The sequence below is a fragment of the Sitodiplosis mosellana genome, unplaced genomic scaffold, assembly GCF_009176505.1.
Source record: "Sitodiplosis mosellana isolate CC-2019 unplaced genomic scaffold, AAFC_SMos_1.0 Smas_scaffold_6226, whole genome shotgun sequence".
In the NCBI taxonomy this organism is placed as follows: domain Eukaryota; kingdom Metazoa; phylum Arthropoda; class Insecta; order Diptera; family Cecidomyiidae; genus Sitodiplosis; species Sitodiplosis mosellana.
In genome coordinates, this window is record NW_022601467.1 from 3,209,273 (window position 1) to 3,232,516 (window position 23,244).

At 35.9% G+C, this 23,244-nt stretch overlaps 5 protein-coding genes across 8 annotated transcripts; 2 read left to right on the top strand and 3 right to left on the bottom strand.

Annotated features, from left to right (window-relative positions):
* Positions 1 to 2,590: 2,590 nt before the first annotated feature.
* LOC129578589 (succinate--CoA ligase [GDP-forming] subunit beta, mitochondrial) lies at positions 2,591 to 4,784 on the top strand. Its single transcript, XM_055467383.1, has 5 exons — positions 2,591 to 2,871; positions 2,950 to 3,091; positions 3,192 to 3,291; positions 3,374 to 3,434; positions 3,749 to 4,784. The coding sequence occupies exons 1-5, from the start codon at positions 2,821 to 2,823 to the stop codon at positions 4,652 to 4,654; spliced, it is 1,260 nt and encodes a 419-aa protein (XP_055323358.1). The 5' UTR covers positions 2,591 to 2,820; the 3' UTR covers positions 4,655 to 4,784.
* Positions 4,785 to 4,857: 73 nt separating this feature from the next.
* Positions 4,858 to 6,876, bottom strand: LOC129578594 (uncharacterized). Its single transcript, XM_055467389.1, has 4 exons — positions 6,651 to 6,876; positions 6,004 to 6,172; positions 5,452 to 5,736; positions 4,858 to 5,303 (listed from the first exon to the last, which is right to left on the bottom strand). Exons 2-4 carry the CDS (start codon positions 6,152 to 6,154, stop codon positions 5,197 to 5,199), a joined length of 543 nt encoding a protein of 180 aa, XP_055323364.1. The 5' UTR covers positions 6,155 to 6,172; positions 6,651 to 6,876; the 3' UTR covers positions 4,858 to 5,196.
* LOC129578583 (probable ATP-dependent RNA helicase DDX43) lies at positions 6,187 to 11,149 on the top strand. The gene is made up of 12 exons (XM_055467355.1): positions 6,187 to 7,043; positions 7,170 to 7,432; positions 7,510 to 7,883; positions 8,004 to 8,590; positions 8,679 to 8,919; positions 9,002 to 9,109; positions 9,244 to 9,406; positions 9,486 to 9,640; positions 9,716 to 9,951; positions 10,009 to 10,302; positions 10,386 to 10,612; positions 10,686 to 11,149. Exons 3-12 carry the CDS (start codon positions 7,556 to 7,558, stop codon positions 10,747 to 10,749), a joined length of 2,403 nt encoding a protein of 800 aa, XP_055323330.1. The 5' UTR covers positions 6,187 to 7,043; positions 7,170 to 7,432; positions 7,510 to 7,555; the 3' UTR covers positions 10,750 to 11,149.
* Positions 11,150 to 15,408: 4,259 nt separating this feature from the next.
* LOC129578586 (regulator of G-protein signaling 7) lies at positions 15,409 to 21,477 on the bottom strand. Of its 4 annotated transcripts, none has more exons than XM_055467378.1 (7): positions 20,702 to 21,477; positions 18,543 to 18,678; positions 18,144 to 18,391; positions 17,471 to 17,941; positions 17,223 to 17,336; positions 16,975 to 17,100; positions 15,409 to 16,814 (listed from the first exon to the last, which is right to left on the bottom strand). In XM_055467378.1, the coding sequence occupies exons 2-7, from the start codon at positions 18,657 to 18,659 to the stop codon at positions 16,487 to 16,489; spliced, it is 1,404 nt and encodes a 467-aa protein (XP_055323353.1). In that variant the 5' UTR covers positions 18,660 to 18,678; positions 20,702 to 21,477; the 3' UTR covers positions 15,409 to 16,486. The 4 variants fall into 4 exon arrangements, with proteins under 4 accessions (XP_055323353.1, XP_055323352.1, XP_055323351.1 ...); XM_055467377.1 differs by having other exon boundaries at positions 16,975 to 17,103; positions 20,702 to 21,471; XM_055467376.1 differs by lacking the exon at positions 20,702 to 21,477 and adding an exon at positions 19,683 to 19,846.
* A 737-nt stretch (positions 21,478 to 22,214) lies between these two features.
* Positions 22,215 to 23,236, bottom strand: LOC129578592 (pre-mRNA-splicing factor SPF27). The gene has a single exon (XM_055467387.1). The coding sequence runs from the start codon at positions 23,089 to 23,091 to the stop codon at positions 22,288 to 22,290; it is 804 nt and encodes a 267-aa protein (XP_055323362.1). The 5' UTR covers positions 23,092 to 23,236; the 3' UTR covers positions 22,215 to 22,287.
* Positions 23,237 to 23,244: the final 8 nt, after the last annotated feature.

The window sequence follows — 23,244 nt, forward strand, 5'->3', positions numbered from 1 at the left end:
GAAAAGAAAGAACGGAAAGAACCAACGAATGCTTTATTTTTGTTGCTGATTTTTCCATGAACAAATTATCCACGCCATTCGAACGAATAAACGATGAAAAGCATTTAAAAAATAAAAAAAAATGAAAGCGAAAAGTGTTTTTTGCTTTCAAAAAGTTTTTGACTAACCCTCAATATCTAGTCCACCACTTAGAGGTTAATTTATAAAAGAAAAACCAACAACACAAACACAAATTCAATAACATTTTCCTTGGAGAAGAAAAATAGAACGAGAGACGAAAAAACCTGTGTTCCGGACGAGAAGAAAATGAATCCTCTCCCAGACAAAAGAAAAATGAAAATATAAAATGAGAAAAAAAAAAATTAAAACCGAAACAAATTCACATAACTGTAAATCTCATGGCTGTGTTAAATTAATAATTTCCTTTGTTCAATTTTTATGTTCATTTTGATCATTTTTTTCAGTTGTTGTTGTTAGCGTTTTATTTCTCATTTTGGGGCAGCAAAATGTTGTAACTATACCAACCAAGTACCAAGTCAAATGAATATCTTCATTTCCTTCGTTCATTCACACATTATAATAGCGATTAATCAACTACTATTGATTAAAATAAAACTATGAAATGTGCATGAGTCACCAAATCGAACGGAGGAGTTGCACTCAATCGAAGAAAAATAAAAACCCATACACACAACATAAATAACAAACATAATTTGATAAGTCAGATAACCGCGTACTTTTTTTTTCTTGTTCGTCTATAGGCAGGCATGGTTTTAGTTACTTAAGTTTTCATCGAAAGACATTTTCAATTTATTTTTTCGTTTGTTTTTTTTTTGTTCTTCATATAAAAATAGAAATGGGAATGGTAGTGAACCAATCAAGAATCATAAAATAAACGAAACAAAAAGAAACATAACTAGAATAGATTGACAAGCAAACAAACTACTCGTCCGTGGCATAGTCTTCTCGAGATTGTTTTCGTACAATTGAAAACGAGACTGTACAAATACAAATCAAACAAAATTAATAATATTGATGAAAATTGACAACAACACACACATCATATATTATTCAACCGTTTTTTTTTTTGATCGAAAACACAAAAACGAACACGGGGAGCATTGAATTTTCGACGAAAGGGGATAAAGAAAAAAAAGGACACAAATTGACAAATGAAAAATCAAGAGATGAAGTTGAAAAATTGTGAGAAAGTGTCATTACCTTACACTCACGCCTGTATAATAAACAAATTTTTTTTTGGAGAAATTACGAAAAAAAAGAACGAAGCGTTAAGGAAAACACAAAAAAAAACAATGATATAACCGTAGATTAGATACCAAGATGTCTTAGTTGTAAGAACGTCTTTTGAATTTATTATTATATTATCATTATTACTATTATTATATATTATTATTATTATTATTGATAAACCCTTATATGTAAATGTAATTTTTTCTCTTATTTTTTCCCTCGGTGAATTCGAATGTATGTAATTTAATATATATATATATGTGTTTATTTGTAACCACAACGACGATGACGGCAACTAAAAACAAAATATATAAACTTACGAAATATAAAGAAAAAATGATTGAAAACAAAAAAAAAAACAAAATGCATTTTTATTCATGAACCATTTTATATACTGAACCGTAGTTCAGTAGTAATAAGCAAACATTGATTGATTGTACGAATTCAGATTAGTCATCCAGATGGGAAATTCGATGATCGAAATCTAATAGCGTAATATTCGCACTTTGCAGCTGGCCGTTTCTTTTTTGTTCTTATTCTCTGGAATTGATTAATTTTTTGCATTTGTCGAAAATAAAAGAATAAAAACGGTATGGCTTTTAGCGATATTCATTGAATATTCTACTTTGTTCCGTGAATTCGTGTTGCGATAACACCAAATTTTAAGATTGTAGCCTGCGCACAGGAACAAAAACACATATTCCGCAAAGCATTTGCGTATTTGCATATCAAAAAGCTTTTTTTCTTCTATAATATTCTGCATTTGATATGAGATAATGTGCAAATAAAAGTGATAAATGACCTCGCCAATAACAGCACGTAGCACACACATACGAGAGATGAAGGAGTGAGTGTGAAAGAGGAAGATAGAAAGAGAGAGAGAGAGAACCAGAGAACAAATTGACAACAATTTGAAAGAAAATAATGATAGCTGTTGATTTTGAAACGAACGAACGAACGATCGTGCGATGAGTCAGTATTCAATTTTTCTGCTCTCATTTCGTCTTCTCAAATTCACAAATTACTGATTGTGCTTATCATGAATTCGTATATTTGTTTAACCCGTATGACGACGATGTTATTGTGCTGTTCCATCACACAGCTTGGCTTAATGATTGTGTGCCTCTTGAAAACCGATTTTTTTTTCCTTTATTCTTCTTCTTTATTTCTCCTCGCCCATCCAATTTATTTCAATTGGAATTGAATTAAATTGATCAATACAATTCAATCGAAAATTCATACAAAAAAAGCCTTTTATCAAATATCTCAATCGGTCGTTAAAATCCAATAAATAGGTTTTGTTTTTGTTTTATTTTTATTTTTTCCTTTATTGTGCACACAAATCGCGTCAATGCTAGAGAGGCAATGTCTCGTATCATCTGTCAAAGTCGGTGTATTCAAATGTAATCGTTGCACTGACAGCCAATCGGCTATCAATGTGAACATAACCTTACAATTTGACCGCATGAATTGAAACTCGTTCTTATTGTACTATCTGAAATAAACAATATCAACTTGACTTTTTTTCCACGCTTTTCTTTGTGTTTTAAGAAAGAGCTGCGGCTAATAATGGCGGCTTTGGCGACAAAATATTTACGACCCGTGCATTTTGTACGAAATGTAAGTGATTCCGTGGATTTTTTTCTCTTTTACTTGTTTACAATTTGTTGATTCCATTCATTTTCCTACTCGGCATAGGTGCTTCAAAGCCAGAGGAGATACTTGAACTTGCTGGAGTATCAAAGTAAAGGTCTGCTCCAGGAGAGTGGCGTTGCCATCCAGGAATTCTGCGTTCTCGATGGAACACAAGGACCTAATACCAAAAACCTGGACAATTTCAGTATGTATAAATTTGAGCTATTACTTCAATGGACTATGATCCATATTTTTATAACTGATAACGAGTTAATGATCATAATACTCGATCGATCGATTTACAGAGGTTCCAGAATATGTGGTGAAAGCCCAAATTTTGGCTGGTGGACGCGGTAAAGGACACTTTGACACCGGATTCAAGGGAGGCGTTCATATTACCACAAAGTAACAATCATATTGATTTTGAAAGCAATTTTTCATAGGACAAAAGCAAAGCATTCATTCATGACTCTCGTTCAAATTCCAGATCCGATGAAGTTATGCAATTGGTCGAAAAAATGGTTGGCAACAAACTCATCACGAAACAGGTACGCACGAGTTCCGAATTGAGTTTGTTCAGTGAATTAGAGTTAATATTGTGCAGACTGGAAGACTTTCTTTCACATCAGAATTTTAAAGCCTCAAAGATGGGACAAAATCGATTTCGATAAAAGAAAACACTGTTTGAGTATGTTTTCCAAATATTTTTATTCAAAATTTATTTTCACAAAAAAAAAACACAAAAAATTCCAAATGAATGATTTGAATAGAGAAACAAATAAACATTCAAAACTTACCTATACCAAACCTTAACTGTCAGAAAAATTCAATAAAACCAAATATTTTTTATATCATTAAACAGACACCGCCCGAAGGGATTGAGGTGAAAAAAGTAATGGTCGCAAAAAGTATCAATATAACCCGCGAAACATACTTGTGCATAGTGATGGATCGTGATAACAGTGGTCCGGTGTTGATCGCATCGCCAGCCGGTGGAATGGATATCGAAACGGTGGCCGAAGAAACGCCTGAAAAACTGCTCAAGGTTCCCATTGATATAACGGTCGGTTTGACGAAGGAAAAGAGTCAGGAAATAGCACGTTTTCTAGAATTTAACGGTGACCTCATCGATAAGGCATCCGAAGAGATTCTGAAATTGTGGAAATTATTCTTAAAATTAGATGCGGTACAAATTGAAATAAATCCATTAGCCGAAACAGACAATGGTCAGGTGATATCGGTGGATGCAAAGCTAGATTTTGATGATAATGCACGATTCCGACACCAGGACATTTTTGATATGGAAGATTTGAGCGAAAGTGATCCGAAAGAGGTGGAAGCATCGAAATATAATTTAAATTATGTTGCGATGAACGGTAACATTGGATGTTTGGTGAATGGTGCTGGTTTGGCAATGGCTACAATGGACATTATCAAATTGAATGGCAGTGAACCGGCGAATTTCTTAGACGTTGGCGGCAATGTAAATGAAGATCAAGTGCTGAAAGCATTCGAAATCCTATTGGAGGACAAAAATGTCAAAGCCATTTTGGTCAATGTCTTTGGTGGAATTGTGAATTGTGCCACCATTGCCAACGGGATTGTGAATGCATTTAAAAAGATAAATCCAAATGTACCAATGATTGTACGATTGGCTGGAACGAATGCCGAACAAGCAAAGGAAATTTTACTAAACTCCGGCCTCCCCATTCAATCGGCCACAAACTTAGACGATGCTGCATCACTGGCCGTTAAATCAATCAAATAAACTTAGCTTTGTATTTATTTTTAGAATTAAAAAAAAAAAACATTTCATTTTCTAAACGTTGAGATATTGTAACGAAGACAAATAAAACGGAAACAAGACAAAAAAATTATATGGGAAAAAAAAATCGAAACACGTTGTTTTCCTTCTTTGATGATGATAATAGGATCGAACAATTATTCAATGATGATAGGCTGGGATGTGTGTACTTTTTTGTTTCATATATTCGCCAATAATATTTTATTATAATGATTAGTTTTCTGTTTTTTCACATTATTAATTTTTCATTTTTCATTTTTCATTTTCATTTCCATTTTGTTCTCATAATAATAATATACCGATCATACCACTAAAAATTTCCGGTTGTTTTGTTTTTTCATTATTTTGTTTCTTTTTTTTTCTCAATTTCTATTTCCCTTTGCAATATTCGATTAATGTGTTGTTTTAATTTGTATGACATAAAATAGCGAAAAAATGAATATATTAACGTCAAAAGTGTTAGTAATGAAATGTCGAGTGAATTAACATCTCATTCGATTGTCCAACTACTTGACAGCTATGAGTTCTTGTATGAATTGTTTGGCCTGTGCAATCGATTCTTCTTCACCGCGAATCGTTACGCCAGTCAATCCATTCAGGCCTGGATCGCGATCTGTATGCGAAATCAAAAAAGAAAAAGAAACAAAACAATTGTGATTAGAAACCCGTTTGAAAGGCAAGACAAATTATTATAGGTTACGTGAGAATGTATCACGATTTGCAATACAAGCGAGACAGATAAACAGCGTGATATGACTCACCGATTTTAACGTGCACGTTGAAATTATCTTGAATTTCACGAATTTTGCCGCCACCACGGCCAATAACCATGCCGACTTTCTTCGAATCAATGTCCATTTTGCTTGATGCGCTGTTTGGATCAAAGTTGTTGTAGGTTCTTGGTGCACCACCGTTGTTGAAGTTCATTCTTGGTTGGCGTTCACCACCACCGCCGTAGAAATTTGGTCGTCCGGCACCACCATTTTGCCCAAAACTACGTTGTTGGCCACCGTAGCCATTTCCATTGGCATAGCTTGGACGTTGTCCTGCACACGCACACACACACACACACACACACACAGTTGAAACAGCACAGAAAATAAAGAGAGGGAAAAATTACGATTGAAAATTTATTTACAAACGCATGTTTTTTCTTTACTTAAAAAATGTGGTTTGATTTTTTCGTTTGGGGTTCACCCGATAGAATTGCGCTGAATGTGACGCTTAAAGCATCGACATAAAAAAAAATGTATAGAATTCTACGGTGTCTGGGATATGTATGTACATGTATATATTGAAAATAGCCAACGTACCTTGGTATCCACCGCCATTCATGGCATTATCGCGACGTGGTCCTCTGTTAAAGTTGCTGTTGTTAAAGTTGCGGCTTCCGAATGTTGGATTGCCGCCATTGTAGCCACGGTTCGCTTGTTGACCGTCTGTGTTTTGCCAGGCTTCAGACATTGTTTAAATGTTTGGTTTCTTTGATTTGAATTGTGTGTTATGAGTTGCATTTTGTGAGTGTGTGCGGTATTGAATTGATTGGGTTTCCCATACAGACAGAAAAAAGGGCAAAAAATTGTTTGTTTGTTTCGGTTGTATTTCATTTTTTTTACTTTTCATTTTTTTTTTCATCTTAACTATTGTGTCGGACGACATGATACGGTCTCAAAATCCCAATGTGCAATGACAAATAGCGAATAAATAAAAAAAAATTCGATTCGCCATAATCGTTTTTCGGTATAACCATGTTTCTTTTGTAAATGCGCATTGTATCATTGAGCTTTCTCCCCCTTCGGAAAAAAAAAATCTTCCCGTCCTAAAAAAAACCATTTCCTTCGAATTTTACATGAATTTTTATTCCCAGTCGGATGCGTTTTTCGCCAAAAAAAAATTGTCGCTTCCATTAACAATTCCAAGAAAAAGTTTCTTAAATCTAAAACAACACGAATTTACTTACAATTGGATGCAACAAAACTGATTTTATTGTATGGATATTTAATTTTTTTTTATAATGCGTGTTTGAAATGCTTTGTTGAACGAACACGAATAGTTTCTACGACGAATCCACACTGAAAATGGTCGACTCCTAATAAACAAAGATGGTTGCCATCAATCGATGTTTATCCACATGAAGAAAGTATTTAACATTTTTACTACGTTTTCGGTCGTTTGTTACAGCAAACGCATTGTAGCAGATTCCTATGTTAGCCGCATGCGATTGCATGTGGTAGTATGCATGTACGGCATGTGAATGTGAAAATGCCGCTGTGATTACCATTTTTAGTACACGGTACTTTTGTCATAAATCTTCTACTATTGTTTTTCCTGCTTTTTTTCCCGCATCAAATCGGTATGATTTGTGGAAAAAAAAAACAATTAAATCGACAATTTATAACAGCGAAATTATCTGGAATTCCATGGTTGGTACACTTTCATTCTTCGTTTTGTTTTTCATACCGTTTTGTCGGTATTATAGGCAAACAAAATTGCAGGAGTAGATTTCTGGTTTGACATGTGACAACGAACGCTATGCTACATACAGCACCGGCACAACGGGATGCTTGTGTGTGCGTGCGTTTGCTCTGCAGCTCATAAACAAAACAGTTAAAGTTGAAACTCTGCAACTATTGTGAAATTCTTGTAAGTGCAGACAAAACTAAAACATTGCGTTTTGCACGGCAACGAACATTTTGAACACGTGCTTTTTTTTCCACATTTACCGTTTTGGCAAATAAATAGGTAAAAATCAACGAAAAAAATGCAAATCACCTGAATATTTAATCAGAATATCAAATGGTAATTGGATTTTGTTTTAGATTTTCTTATTAGAAATTGTAGCCATTGATTGAACACACAGTCACAATGAGCGATTGGGAAGAAGATGATCCAAAACCGCAAATGGCACCACCGCCTCCCATGCGACGTGCTGCCGCTCAACAAAACGATGATTGGGACGAAGGCCCATCATCGAACACGGCAAACAATGGTTTCAACAGACAAAGAAGCCGTAGCTCCAATCGCGGTGATTCAGATGGTAAGCGAGCCAACAACAATTACATGGATTCCAGTGACGGCCAAGAGAACCAAGTGGCATTCGCTGTAAGCAAGACAAGCGTCGGTTCGATTATCGGTCGCCAAGGTTCGAAAATCAAAGAGCTCCAAGAGCAATTCCATGTCCGCATAAATATTGGTAAGTGTTAAATGGGCTATTGGAATAAATCATAAAAATCATTCACATATTTAATTCGTCCTATTTGTGCATTGTTTGAACCGTCATGAATTTAATTCATCGCCATTTTTTGAATGACAGACAAAGAAAGCGTTGACAGAGATGGAAATGTCTCGGTCACCGTCAAAGGTGCAATGCGTGATGCAAACGATGCCAAAAGAAACATCATGGAATTGGTCAGTTCTAATTCAAATTGGAACTCTGATCGTAATAGTGGCGGTGGTGGTGGTGGTGGACGACAGTCAGACCGCAGCGACAATTCACGAAACTACAATTCTCGCAATGACAGTTCACAAAACTTTGAACGTCGCAATAATCGAGATAGCTCACGTAGCAATGATTCGCGTTCAAATGACACGGTCGAAATTTACCCAGACAAAGTGGGCTCTGTGATTGGTCGTGGCGGTGAAACAATCCGAAATATTCAAGACACATTCAAGGTTAGGGTTAACATTGATAAAAATCCAAACTTCAATGGAAAATCGACTGTCACCGTGTCGGGCAGTCAAAGCGATGTGGCAAATGCCATTGGTAGAATTAGAGAATTGGTTGGCGAACCAAATGAATCTCATCAAAATAGCTACGGATCGAATCCGCAGCAGGGCAACAGTGAGCCAGAGCGCATGGAATTCGAAGTGATTGATTGGCAAGCGGCCGCTCGCGAATCTGTAAGTTAAATTCAAAGAACTTTTTGCTTTTAAATTGTATAAAATCCATTCAGAATTGAAATAAACCAACACATTTGATTGCATGCAGGAAGAAGCAAATCGTCGACGTTGGGCACAACTGCCACCATTGCAAAAGGTATTCTACGAGGAACATCCGGATGTCGCAAACATGTCACCCGAACATGTTGAAGAAATTCGTAGTCAAAACAACAATATCACCGTCAGTCGCCTGTTCCTCGATGAAAATGGTGCAAACGATGCTTCGTCTCCGATTCCAAATCCAATCGAGCGATTCGAACAATGTTTCGCCAAATATCCCGATTTGTTGGGTAAGTTTCGATTTTTAGCATCGTTTGAAGGAAATTCTTTCATTAAATCTTTCGATCGTCTCAATCATTTTCTCCTAAACAGAGCAAATCACAAATCAAGGCTTCCAAAAGCCATCTCCAATCCAAGCACAAGCATGGCCCGTATTGATGAAAGGTGAAGATTTGATTGGTATCGCACAAACTGGAACAGGTATTCGATTTGGTTTCATTTAAAAGAAGAAAAAGGTCTAAAGGTCCAGTTTAACAAGGAGGAAAAATCTTGAATTCTTCAATAGAATCTAAGGGATTGTCACAAACACATTCAATTGTCATATTTTATCATAGGTAAGACACTCGCTTTCCTCCTTCCCGCGATGATTCACACCGAGTACCAGACTATTCCACGCCCGCGCAGTGGACCGAATGTTCTGGTTTTGGCGCCAACACGCGAATTGGCCCTACAAATCGAAAAAGAAGTCGCAAAATACTCGTTCCGTGGCATGAAAGCGTAAGTTTGTTCGAAAATTGTTTTGTTTATTCGCTTTGCCCGATTAGTTTGTATGCTTACCTTCAATTTTCCTCCGTAGTGTGTGCGTCTATGGAGGTGGTGATCGAAAGGCACAGATTAGTAACATTGAGACTGGTGTCGAAATCATCATCGCCACGCCGGGGAGATTGAACGATTTGGTCGAAGCCAAAGTAATTGATGTTTGTACAATTACATTCTTAATTCTTGACGAAGGTAATTACTAGCGATAGTCAATAAACTGGTTTTAAAACTAAGCACTATATTAATTGCATCGATTACTCCTAAAAGCTGACCGAATGCTGGACATGGGATTTGAGCCACAAATCCGTAAGGTATTGTTGAATATTCGGCCGGACAGACAAACCGTTATGACATCGGCCACGTGGCCAGCTGGTGTTCGCCGCTTGGCACAACGTTACATGTCGAATCCGATTCAAGTGTGCGTCGGAACATTGGATTTGGCCGCCGTTCATTCCGTGTCACAGGTCATCAAGATCATCGATGAAGATGATAAATTCAGCACGGTAAGAAAAAAAAATGGAACAAAATCAAATAAAACTAAACTCTGTGTCTCAAATCAGGTCATGAATTTTGTCAAAGAACAAATGGATCCCGAAGAAAAGGCGATCATTTTCTGTGGTAAAAAGGCCAGAGTAGACGATTTGAGCAGTGAATTCAGCTTGGCTGGCATTTGTTGTTCGTGCATTCACGGCGATCGTGATCAATCCGATCGAGAGCAAGCATTGCTCGACATCAAAGATGGGGTGGTGAAAATTTTGATTGCCACCGATGTGGCATCGCGTGGTCTTGACATTCAAGACTTGAGCTACGTGATCAATTACGATTTTCCACGCAATATCGAGGAATACGTTCACGTAAGTCGGTTTTTGCATCAGCAAATCACATCAACGAGTTTATTTTTCGGTTCAATTGAATGGATTTTTTCATGCATTTACAGCGTGTAGGTCGGACTGGACGAGCTGGTAAAACTGGCAAAAGTATTTCATACGTGACCCGTAGTGATTGGGGCAGTGCCGGTGAATTGATCAAAATTCTCGAAGAAGCCGATCAAGATGTGCCCGATGAGCTTCGCGACATGAAATCTCGTTTTGACTCAATGCAAGAGCGCCGAGAGCGCGAAAGACAAAGCATGGGCGGAGGTGGCGGTGGCGGTGGAGGTCGTCGGTGAGTACTGACTTTGCATGACAACCTTCCAATAGGAAACTGTTTGAAATTAATCATTTTTTTCATTTCTCAGTTTTGGTGGTGGTGGAGGTGGTGGTCGTTTTGGTGGCGGAGGTGGTGGCCGACCAAGATGGTAAACATTTGCCAATCCTCAATGCTCTACGGACCGAAAGCTGCTGCCAGTTTTTCTTCAATTGCATTCGACATGCGATCAACAAATTGGTTTCTCATGTAGCATAAGATTAGCACATTTCAAACAAACTTAACAATGTTAACTTCAAAACTGTGATCATTGTAAATTACAATTTGTAATAGGGTTACAATAGTTTCTGAACATTTAGCAAGTTAGTTGATGATATTTTTTCTCTTCGAAGACGGAAAAAGTACAAAAAAAAACAAATGCTTACTATATTGACCTTAGAAAGGCCACTCAAAGTCTTTTAAAATCAAAATAAAAGTCAAAAACGAAAAAAAAAAACAACAACCAATGGAATTGAATCCAAACATATGATTAAATTAAACAGATTTCGTTATTTACATTTTTCATATTTATTTTGTAATTCATTTTGGTTTTCAATTATTTCCCATTCGCACTATATAATCAAAGTCCCTTCGGCAAATGGAAATGAATACATGGTATGAGTTGGCTTCAAACGGAAACTAGTCGAGCTGCAGACTGAGAACTGCCGCTCGAAAGTCCCAAATTTGAATTGAAAGATGGTTCGCAAGGTTATTCGTAGTAACACGATCTTCAGTAATTTGTTTTTTATTCTCAATTTTTCTTCACTTTTTAAGTAATCACAAAGAGTCTAAAATTACATTTTATTTCTTTTTAAGTGAATCGAACTAGATTTTCTTTCTTTTCTTTTTTTGTTCCGTTTTAACTGGTTTGTCTTTGTTTTAGGTAATTTATTAAATTTTTTTTGTTGCTAAATATTTCATCACAATTGAATGAAGCGTCCGGTGCAAGAATGGAGTGGCGCACAGGATTGAGTGTCTGGATATAAGGGAAAATTGTTTAAATCATTTTGTGTAAATCTTTTCGAACACTGTCTAGAAGCACCATTCAATAAATTTTGTTTTTCGTTAAGATTATTGCGCGATTTAAATTGATTTGTTTCCTGTTCAACTTCTAAGTGGTAAGTATCAAATCGAGAACATTTTACTATCGATTCTATATGACTTTTGAACATGTTGTCAGTAAAGGATATTTTTTTCTTGTTGTTATTTGAAATTCTATTAATTTATTACTCTCGAGCTCTGCGTCGAATGGATACAAACTGGACGGTGAATCATTGTGCGAAATAGAATAGAAGTGTTTTGTAGTGTTTGGTGATCGTCCATTTTTATTATCATCACATTTTTGCAGACACGCATTTTCAATCAGTTTTCTTTTGTTTTTTTTTTCGTCGCTGACTTCATTTCATTTTGAATCGACATCGTTGCCGCCTTATATTCATCCCTGTTTATATTTCCGAGTTTATGTTTTATTACACCATCTTCTTGAAACGAACGCTTCAAACGTCAAATATATAAACAATTTATTTTTCATTTAAATTATATGTGTGCCATCTGCATGCTATCAATTTTGGTAAACTTCTGTTTTTCGTGACTTTGTTGTAGTTAGGTTCGATTTTTATTTTGTGTTTTTTTCTGAATATTCTTTATTCTCGAATTTATTTTCTAGTTTAACGGCCTTCCATCAATGCAGTTTGATTCGAAATTATTGTTGAGTTAAATATGTGTGTGTGGTGTTTGCACAGAGTGGCACAGCGAATCATTCATTTTGGTTTAAATAGAAAAAAACGCATGGTTTCATAAACCAGTACTGCTGAAATGCATCCGTGGTATCGCTAGAACATTTGTGCCTAAGTGAATTCCTTATCAACTATTTTTTTTGTTATTTATGGCTAATGCAACTCTGTACTACATGTTCTCAATGTGATCATTATAAATATGTTTTTGTTTTGGGTAATACTTTTTTTTTCAAATTTAGTTTCCTTTTTTTCTATTTTATTGTGTAAAATATTACCTCATCATTTTAACTAACTCATTTTATTCTTTTTTTTGGTTTGTTCATTTTTGAATGAGATAAAATTCAAATAATATTTTGCGCTAAATAACTTATTCTGTGTAACTCAAATATCTACAAATCACCCAATGAATACTCACGCGAAGCGCGTAGCGATTTCTGTTTAAGAGATAAACAGAAGCTCTCTTCTTCTCTACTTTCATTCGATTGTGTCTGATTCTTTAGGTTACATGTGCGGCCCATTCTTCGATTATTTGAGTCGAAATCGTATATGTTGTTCTCTCATGATTATTTTTTTTTAAATTTATTTTCTTCCATATTTTGTTAGTTTTTTTTTATTTTCTCTGTTGATTCAGTTCTTTACCGATGAAATAGTAAAATCAGATCTATGATTGAACCGGTTCTCTTCGTCCCGAAAATACAATGGAGCGTATCCCTTTAATTGATGTCTATAAAAAATATATATAGGATTTTGTTTCCATTTTTGGTTTTGTTTTATTTAAATTTGCAGTATTTTATGTTTTTTGGTTTTCATTCATCAAACAAACAGAGGATCTGTTCGCACTCTAATCGACTATACGCTAATACGAATGCAAAAACACAAAAAATGTGGAAAAATTCCCATCGAAAAAAGGAACAAAAAACCAATTAAACTGAAAATGTGTTTCTTTTTTGCAACAGGTAAATGCACAAAAAATAAGAAAAATGGAATCTTTTCATCAAATATTAACGAAATCAATTGTGTTGTGCATTGTTGTGTTTGTGTGTGTGTGTTCTAGTAGTATTTCTTCAAGGTCACCATCAGCTTTGATTGAAACCAAAATCAGGTGATTGAACGAAATACAACGTGCCCAGAACTAGCTTCGGAAAAAACAAGCAAACGGAATACATCAACTGATATTTTCTACGGGTTTGATGCACTTTTGCATATATATCGATGCAATTACAAAACTTGCACTAAACAACCACGAAACTAAATCGACTCAAACTAAGAGAGTAGGGGAAATTAGACGAATCAGAAAAATAATTAGATTAACAAATTTTAAAACATATTCAACCGATTTTTTTTTCATTAACAATCATAAAATATTCTAGGTTTTAACACAGTGTGCATTTTAAACGAAAGAAAAATGCAAATGATCATTCTTTTCATATATATATATATATATATAAACAAATGCGAACGAATTAATTTTGTGTGTAAGAGTGTGTGCGTGCATTTCGTAAGGACATTGCGCTATTTTTCCCCCTCCAAAATCTGTAACTACAGCGCGCGAAAGCATGAAAATGTGTGAGGTCCATTTGGCACGATTTCGCATCCGAATTTCACGATGTCGAAGAACTCGGTTTCACTGTGACCCCGAAAGGGATTTTTATTGTAAACACAACAATTTGGCCTACCATTGGCTTAGTTCATTTTTCTTCTTCTTTATCATGTCTTAAAAACTCGAACGAAATTATTCGTTTGATTTTGGTTGGTTTATGCTGATTCCAAGTGCTCAAACTTTAATTAAAGTTCAAAGTCAAAATTTTTGCTAGTGGATATTTTTGAAATTTTTCGTTGCTATGAAAATTTTTGGGTCCAATAATGATGTTTTGCATCAAAAAATCCCGAGATTTCATTAATTTTTTTGGATTTTTTTGAGATTCTTCGTTAAAGTTCGAACTTTGATTAAAGTGCGAACTTTAAAAAAAAAAAATTCGTTTTTTCGCATTTTTGGGCGGTTTTATTGATAGAATGGAATGAATTAGGACAATTAATGATGATCTGGCGCATAAGCTGTCAGGAATTTACCTATTTTTTGGAATTTTTTCGATTTTGAAAATTTTTCACAAAATTTTTTCTTTCGTTTTTCCTGGCATTTTTCTAGAAATTTCAATGCGATTGAACATATTTGGGCATAAAAAGAGGTTTTACATTGCAATTTTTCAATTTTTTTCGATTTTTTGTAATTTTTTTGCACCATTTTTGAAGTCCTATAACTTCTCAATGACTCGAAGTAGAGCAATAGTGTCTGTGGCAACTTTTTAGTACTCCTCAAGACCTTTGCATACCATGTTCTGAAAGTACTAAAAATGTACTAAAAAGTACTAAATTGTGGAAAACCTTTACTTTTGGGTATTTTTACGATTTTCAACATTTTGATGCAAAACATCATTATTGGGCCCAACAATTTTCATAGCAACGAAAAATTTCAAAAATATCCACTAGCAAAAATTTTGACTTTGAACTTTAATTAAAGTTTGAGCACTTGGAATCAGCATTAGACGTTATTTTAAATGTTAAAAATGTTAATGTGTGTGTGTGGAACATTTCGTTGGCATGGAACAGCTCGGATAAACGGTAGTGTCTCCCATCTCGTCTTCTTTCTTTCCTCTCGCTCCATATTTGAAAATCATTGTTTTTTTTTGTTAATTGTCGTCATATCATTGGTCACATAATGACACAAATTACCTGAATCTCTCAAAATATCAACTTAAATTTAAATGTTTTTTTTATGTTTGTCTCTTTTTAAATTTATTTCTTGTTTGTACGCAATGGTGTTCATTTTATATATCACTGAAATAGTTGTGTGTGTGTGTATGTCATTTTGCCTTAACGACTGGTTTTGGTGGTTTTGGGTAAGAAAAATTGTATTTGTATGTTTCATTGGTAGGTATATTGTTAGTGGAAATGTTGATTGAAAAATTACGGTTATTATTGAATGAGAAAATGGGTGGAGACATCGAAATTGCCTACCCAATAAAATACAGAGATTTATTAAAAAAGGTAAGCATGAGTATGAGGTGTGGATACGTATAATTATAGAGTAGGAGTATGGTTGTCGATTTCTTCATCCTAATATTTTGTTGAAAACTTGTCTAAGTCTACACAAAACACAGATCGATCTCTAAAGATACACAAACGCTTGATATTTGGTTCGGTTTTCATTTCCAATCCATCTCAAATAGTAACAAATAGAAAATGTGTGTGCGTGTGTGTGTGTGTGTGTGTGTTTGAAATGAGTACATCTGGCTCAGATATACAGTCAATAATAATACACAGCAAATAAAAGAAATTCTAATTTTAACAATGTTTTGAGATTATAATAAAGCTTTGCAATTGTATTGGATTTCTGAATTTATGGTTGGACTATTTCGATAATTTTGATCTGTTTTTTTGTTCAATTTGATGTTTTCATTCTTTTCAATGATAAACCGCGTCAGTTAAGAAGAGTTTCAGAGACTAAGCAAACCGTACACGACAGAGAGAGAGAGAGAGAGAGGGGGAGAGAGAAAAAAATGCGAAAAAATAGCATATTGCTCTGCATTCGTACGTGCTGACTGCTGCCAATTTTCACATTTTTCCTCAAAGCGCACGGTCGCACTTTCAGACATTTTTCGAACTTTTTTCATTCATTTCGGAAAATGCTCTCTATCACCAATTGCTTTTATTATAATCTTTTTTTGTTTATTTTTTTAAATTAAGTTTTTGCGAATGGACATTTTATGTTCTTCTTTCGTTTCAAAAATCGAAACAATTCAAATCGATTCTGAGTTTTCAATACTAATTGTTTATTTGTTTTTTTTTTCGGATTGCTTCTCATTTTTTTTCGCATTGTAACAAACTTTTTTTTGAAAATTTCTGATTGGTTTTTCCATATTGTGTTTTGTTCTCTTTTTTTTAGGTGTTTTTGTCTAACGTTTTTGTTTGTTTGTCTTCATTTTGACTGAAAAACACAAATTTCACTTTCGCGAAAATGATTTGTTTACGGCACATTTATAATATACATTTAAAATATAATTTTTGTTTGGTTTTGCTTTTGTTTTGCATATAAGATGTCTGCATATAAAAAAAACATTTAACGTTTAACGCCAAATAAATTTGGTATTGATTTTACCTTCTTTTTGGATCCATTTAAATACTCTTTATACATATCGGAACGAAGATAACGCGAATATGAATCGCTTTTCATTAAATGGTATACATGTGATGCGGCTACGTCGAAACACCATCGATTCGGTCCACCTTGTGCATGAACGGCCTCGCGCGCCAATTCCACTGATTTCGAGTCAACATTGACGGGGCACGGTGCGTCCGGCCCCAAAAACTCTTTCCAAATATTATTCACCGCTTCACGAACTTCGGATTGTGGCAGTTTTTTCATCTTCTGCACTGATTCCCAGAACCTGAACCAAACAACAAATACATGGAAAAAGGGAGGAAACACAGAAATGCATTTCAAAACAAAGAGAAACGAGAAGAGAGAAAATGAAATATAATTCTTCTTAAATATTCAATAAATCGTTCACTGCTCTCTTCTTCGACCGGAATGCGATTTTCACTCACTTTAGATTTTCTCCGCTGTATTCTTTTTCTAAGAATTTTGTAAATTGTTCGTGACCAATCGGATCGTTTAAAAGCTCTCGCAAATCGAAGCCCCATCGTTTCACTCGTCGAAGTGGCACATCCTTACTACTGTTTCGAAATTGGGTTTGATAATTTGATTTGTATTAGTTCCTCTTACACACACATTCAACATGCATCGCATGATTAAAGTATCAATTTTACTGATACCTGCGGCTGGTCATACGTACCTTGTTTTTTCTAAATCCCACAGTTCGGTATTATCCGTTTGCCATGGATTTGGTAGCTCTGGACTAGTTAAAAAGTAATCGAACTCACTGTATTGCTCATAGTACGATACGAGGCTGTGAAATTGAAACGATAGCAAAACGGAAAAAAAAATGAGTCAATCAAGTTTAATTCTCACATTGAGATAGAGATAGGCAGATGGGTAGGGCGCGAATAAGAAAAATGCGCGACCATTTTTAGTAACACTTACGAATCGGCAGCTTTGGAAACTTTTATTGTTCTACGCTCGAGTTTTTGTTTGCGCAATGCGATCAGTCTATTGATTTGTTCTATAGGATTATTGCTGAGTGCAGCACCAGCTGAACCGGAGCCATGGCTCGATGCACCATGGCGATAAGCTTTTTTGATGTCCATTTCCGTTGTGTTTACACAACCAGGCATCGGTCTATGTACATCCCAAAATGCCCGCTCTTGGGAATCAAGCACCTTGCGTTCGAGTTTGTCACGTTTTTTATCCACTTTACTTTGGGCCTCCGCTTGCATAAATATAAACTCCCATTTGCGCGAGAACATTTTCTGTAAACGCGCCAAATTTTCCGCTTCATAGTCGGCTAGCTCCAATCGCGTTTTATTTTGCATTGTTCGCTTGCACAAATACACCGCATAGTCAGTATTCTCCGGTTCCCAGCAATTGGATGGCCAAAAGTATGGCGTTTGAAATCTGTGTGCAGTAATAATAGTAAGAATCATTGCATTGCATTGCATTGCTTTTTTTCTTTCTGTGTCACACACTCATAATGCATATATATTTTTGTTACAGTTCAATGGCAATGTGAGCATTGCTTGTTAAATACTCAACAATTGAGCAGCTTTCCACATTATTCTTCTTTGCCTTTTCTTTTCGTATCATATCGTCTGCGTACCTGTAAAATGTGCCATCATTTTTAACCGTTAGTTGATGATCGTCGATGGGGAAAAGATATCCGTGTGATGATAGTAAATGGGCCAAGTGTATAGCGTCTGTAACGTCTTCAACATCTAAGTTTTTAAGTATCCACGAAATGAGATCAGCACCCGTGAACACTGATGGAACTTTACTCATAAAAGCTTTTACTGTTCGCACCGAAACACCACCATTTTCGCCTTGCATCTTTTCAACAATTGCTTCCATCTGAAGTTGAAAGGGAAATTGTGTGTGTTTTTTTTTTCAATCGTTAAAGTATGACACTCAATTCAATATTTCACTTGGGTCGAGGTGTTCTTTTTTTGGTGTATGTGAATGTGTGTTACCAATTGTTTCATATTCGTGGTCTCATGCTTACCTTTTTATAAACTAAAATATTCGGTGCTACTTCTGTGATTGGGGCGATTGCCGTTGAGTTTGTCTTTTTGGATGTTGACGATGACGCTTTGTCAGATTCTGACGTCATTGTTACCATTTTGTCCTGGAATACCAAACTTTACATCAAACCAAAGCACAGCGACAATGAAAGAACGAAAGCAAAAAGAAAAAGAGAAAGAAAAGAAACGGAAAAAATCACACATGAATTGTTTATAAGACAAATGTTTTGCGATTTTGATGCAGGTCAATCAAAGTGTCGCCTGATTTCGGTCGAAAGCTCTTTTCTCTCACTCGCACTCACACTAACACTCGCACTCTCACTCTCACGCTCACGCTTTCGTTCGTTCGCTTGCTATCTATTTCGTGTTCAACATCAGTTTGAATGAGGCAATCAATATCTGTATGCCTTGCCATCCATATGAATATTTTCAAAATGACACCATGTCTCATTCGCTTCAATCAATTTTTCGACATTTCGTTTCGTGCTAATGAATTTATCCAGATTTGTACACGATGTGATGAATGTTTCGTTTCAAATTCGCAACCATAAACTGCGTTGGGGTTTTTGTGTGCACATCACAAAATCGATATGAATTATTTATAAATGTTTTTAGAGTGCATAATGATATGGATGATGATGCTGATACAGATGATGACTAAAATGATGATGATGGGCAATTGAAAATCGGCTCACATTTTCTTCGAACTCTCGTTTCAATGCATTTTATTGTTCAATGTATGCATATGAAGGAATAGAGTAGTTAAATGCGTGCACTACAGAGTGGCTACAGTGACATCACTTCGTTGCTATGTGATTGGATTCAGATGTGCATAAACTTCAAGCAAAAATGATTCATTACGGAATAGGAGAGACGGTACGGTACGGTGAACTCAATCGCCACCGCCGTCGCCGCCAAATGTGTTTGTTTTTATTATTCGCTGTACGCATTTCACGCTGAATACGACAAGTGTCCGAATATATTAAATCATTTGGGGAGGGGAACACACACATTATTCGGTGACAGTTTTCATGGTTTTGGGCGAGTGAATAATTGAAAACAGTTGGTTGTGCATGGTAATTGTTTCTGCCCGAAAGCCAATCTATTTGCATGAAAATTACCGAAAGACAGATTTATGGCGATATAATGTGCGATGCATGTGTGTGTGTGTCTCTGTGTGTTCGTTCCCTTGACGGTCAATTAGAAAATCGCGTCGATTGATTTACATGAAGTCAGTCATCCTTCTTCTCTCGTCTTTTTTTCCCTGTTATGCACTCCACTTCTCGTACATTATTACACAAGAGGAGGAACGGAGAATGAATGTTGTGTTTTGTCATTGGCGCGCACTAGATTACAATGTAGTCCGTCGCCGTTCTTACATTTACAAAAATCAATGGTGCCACATTTTGTGCTCGGTCTACCGAATAAATTTCTACGGTGATTCAATAAATAATATCTGATGCCGTTATCACTTTATCCATTTTTATCTGTGTTGTTCTTTTAGCGTTTTTCGATAAACTTTATTTTTAGCCAGAAAATTGTGTTGTAGCGAAAAAAAAGAGAATAATAAGGTACATCATACGAGGCTACACCAAAAGAGAGAGATAGAGAGAGAGAGAGAGAGAGAGAGAGAGAGAGAGAGAGTAAAGGAGGAAAAGAGAATGGGGAATGGAGAGAAAGAAACGTAACAAAAAAGTAGTTAGTGTAAATCAAAGTTTTGTGTTGGGTTTTCACGTTGCACTGAAAATCACTGATCTGCGATTATGATACATTGAAAAAGGACATCAAGTCCTACTTAGCCACCACTTGCTCTTATTTGCTCTATCTCTCTCTTCCTCTATGTGCATGTGTACTGTATGTACTCGTCGTCGTCGTCGACATCGTTTATCAGAAGGTGCAAATATTTTCATTTGCTTTGACAATTCAATAAATTGTTGATTCAGTTGCCGTTTTTCCAGCTGGGTGTTTTGCCATAAACACAAACACACACACACACACAATCTATGTTCACATACTGATGATGTACATTCTGATGCTTAGCCAGTGCTTTTCCCATTCATATACACTCACTTAGACTTATTATACTATTGTTTTTGTTGCTATTTTATTGGAGTCGTCGTCGCATCGTATCGTTCATTACCTTATCGAGTATGTATCATTTATATTCCTTGGTGTATGATGTGTATGGTGTGTTGTATGCTCTGCCTTGTCTTTATGCACTTGTTTTGTGAGAAACACTCTGCCCTGCTCCTTGAGCTAATTATTTTGCTCGTTTCTTTTGACACAAAACCAACAATTTTCCTCTTCCCTTTTTCGTTTTTTTTTTTAAAGTAAAAGTTCTACCACTTATATCCACGATTCATATTTCTTTTTCTGCTTGAGATAACAATACTCAACGAATCGATATGTGATTGAAACGGAAAATACTGAACCACACACACACACAGTTTATTTAGTTGAGAAGAAAGACAGTTCAAGTTTTTGTTTCTTTTTTTTCTCGAGTTGTTGTTTTTGTTTTTGTTGGTAAAGAGAGAAAGAGAGTTTGGCAGAAAACAAATACTTTTTTTTTCTAAATTGTATGCGTTTTACTGGGAAAAATCAATGTCCTTATTGTCAGTGGATCTAATTTTATATATGGTATTGTATTTCGATTTAGCAAACCGATTTTGAAAAACTGTGTGGTACTGATGAAAACGGAACGAAACGAAACCGGAAAAAAAATTAAAGGCGCAAACAAAGTGAGAGAGAAAAAAACGAAGAATATTATGAACTGAAAATAAGTTTTTGTTTTGTGTGTATGTCGAATTCACAGCAAATGGAATGACCTGTGCGACCCATGAGAGTCACCACCGTTTACTGACAATTTCTCAACTGCTTTCTGCGCACTAAACCATTCTCATCCACTCTCGATTTCTGTAATGTTGCTTCTACATGTTCGTGCTTCGTACGAGTTTATTTTTTTTCCTGCTGTTGCTGCTGCTGCCTACTTTTCTCGCTGGCTCCATATATACATGAGAACACAACTGTAAAATTACACACTTGGAGCAAATAGTCTTTTCGCATTCGATGCGTTCAATAGGCTTTCTCCCGTTTTTTTTTTGTTCGTAAATAGGTCTTGTGCGCGCGATTGGACAAAACTTCCATCACATGCAAACGTGAATTCCAACCGTAATCGAATCAGTCGCTTTGCATTTGCTTTTTTTCATTCGAGTTTTTCAGTTTTGTAAACTTCATTTAGAATTGCCTTCGGTGTGATTTATTTCGTTGAATATTTCCGGTTTGTCGGAAATTTCAATTAAGTCATTAAACAGTTATGTTTGGCTTTTTTGTGCTTTCTATGCTAGGCCTCAAACTGTATGGGAAACGTTTGAAACGTTATACAGCATTGACACAATCGGTCTAACTGCACTTGCGCGTGTAACATTTCATTCAGGCATTCAACAGAAGAATGTAGTACGCTGTGTGTGTGTGTGCATATCCGTAGGCTCACTCTGTCTGCACGTATACACACTGATATGTACATCTTCATGTATACGTTGAGTCTCTTGCTCTCAATTTCTATTCTATTTCAATTTTCCGGTCAATACATGCAAAAATCAGAAGAAGAAGAAGAATACGGGGAGAAAAAAAAGACTACATTCAAACAAAATGCGTTTCGACGTTAAAATTACACTTTATTAAATCCTAACTCAGTTTATGATAATGTTCTTTTTTCGTAATTGTCTGTTAGTCGGTTTCCATTTCGTTGGATTCGTTTTGATGTTCCATGTAACCGTTTTCAACGCCATTTGTGTTTGGTTGTTCCTCCTCTTCGTCCTGATTGGCCTCGTTAGCATCGTTGGCATTATCAGCGTCGTTACCATCATCGGCATTACCATCTGGCGACTGTTCATTGTATTGTTGACTTTCTTCTTCCTTTTTACGTTCTTCAATTTCTTGCTCAAGTCGAACACATGCCTGTTCAATTTCATAATTCTTCGACACCAACATGACCCACTGCGTTTCCAATGCACGTAACTTTTCACCGGCCGCCGTTTGTTTATCCTTTCGCTGCCAATTGATATCCTGAATATCTTTCTTAATACCTTCTAATTGCTTCTGTGCCTTGGCCAACATCGATGTGAGCACATCCAAATACACTTTCCACGTTTCGCATCCGTATTCAAGCATCAATTCCAAATTCATTGCTCGCACCGCTTGATGTTCCAATTGGGCCATTGAATTTTCGACCGCATCTTGCCAGGCCGACAGCTCGGAGATTTTACTTGGCGGCGGTGGTGGCAATTCGTAACGTTTCATGCTTAGCGGTTCCATTGGCAAACGATTTTGTATGCGCTCGAATTCATTTCGCATCAATTCGGTTTCGAAAATGGCTGTATTGATCGGTGGTAGATGTTCCAAGTAATTTTTGGTCGGTCTGTATCGTCGGGTCTCTTCTTCGACCATTGCCAATGCCGTCTCACGAACGCCGGGATCCTCGTATCCCTGATCGAAATACGGCAACGCATCCACAACCACGTCTGTTGACATCTTCTATTGTCACTCTTCGTTTCTTATTTACAAAATACAAAATAAAATATTAAATTTTATACGATTTCGAAGCACAAGAAATATTGTGTTGCTTGCAATGGTTTGTTTGACTTCAAAACGTTTATGTTATACTACGTGCAAATGACACTGACA

Coding starts and splice junctions, on each gene's coding strand:
- LOC129578589 (XM_055467383.1), top strand. CDS start 2,821: ATGGCGGCTTTGGCGACAAAATATTTACGACCCGTGCATTTTGTACGA. Junction 2,872..2,949: donor CCGTGCATTTTGTACGAAAT/GTAAGTGATTCC, acceptor TACTCGGCATAG/GTGCTTCAAAGCCAGAGGAG. Junction 3,092..3,191: donor CAAAAACCTGGACAATTTCA/GTATGTATAAAT, acceptor ATCGATTTACAG/AGGTTCCAGAATATGTGGTG.
- LOC129578594 (XM_055467389.1), bottom strand. CDS start 6,154: ATGTCTGAAGCCTGGCAAAACACAGACGGTCAACAAGCGAACCGTGGC. Junction 5,737..6,003: donor GAATGGCGGTGGATACCAAG/GTACGTTGGCTA, acceptor GTGCGTGTGCAG/GACAACGTCCAAGCTATGCC. Junction 5,304..5,451: donor CAACGTGCACGTTAAAATCG/GTGAGTCATATC, acceptor TTTCGCATACAG/ATCGCGATCCAGGCCTGAAT.
- LOC129578583 (XM_055467355.1), top strand. CDS start 7,556: ATGAGCGATTGGGAAGAAGATGATCCAAAACCGCAAATGGCACCACCG. Junction 7,884..8,003: donor CCATGTCCGCATAAATATTG/GTAAGTGTTAAA, acceptor TTTGAATGACAG/ACAAAGAAAGCGTTGACAGA. Junction 10,303..10,385: donor ATATCGAGGAATACGTTCAC/GTAAGTCGGTTT, acceptor ATGCATTTACAG/CGTGTAGGTCGGACTGGACG.
- LOC129578586 (XM_055467375.1), bottom strand. CDS start 19,720: ATGCATCGCACATTATATCGCCATAAATCTGTCTTTCG. Junction 18,392..18,542: donor ATATTTTAGTTTATAAAAAG/GTAAGCATGAGA, acceptor TTTCAACTTCAG/ATGGAAGCAATTGTTGAAAA. Junction 17,104..17,222: donor TGGGATTTAGAAAAAACAAG/GTACGTATGACC, acceptor ATTTCGAAACAG/TAGTAAGGATGTGCCACTTC.
- LOC129578592 (XM_055467387.1), bottom strand. CDS start 23,091: ATGTCAACAGACGTGGTTGTGGATGCGTTGCCGTATTTCGATCAGGGA.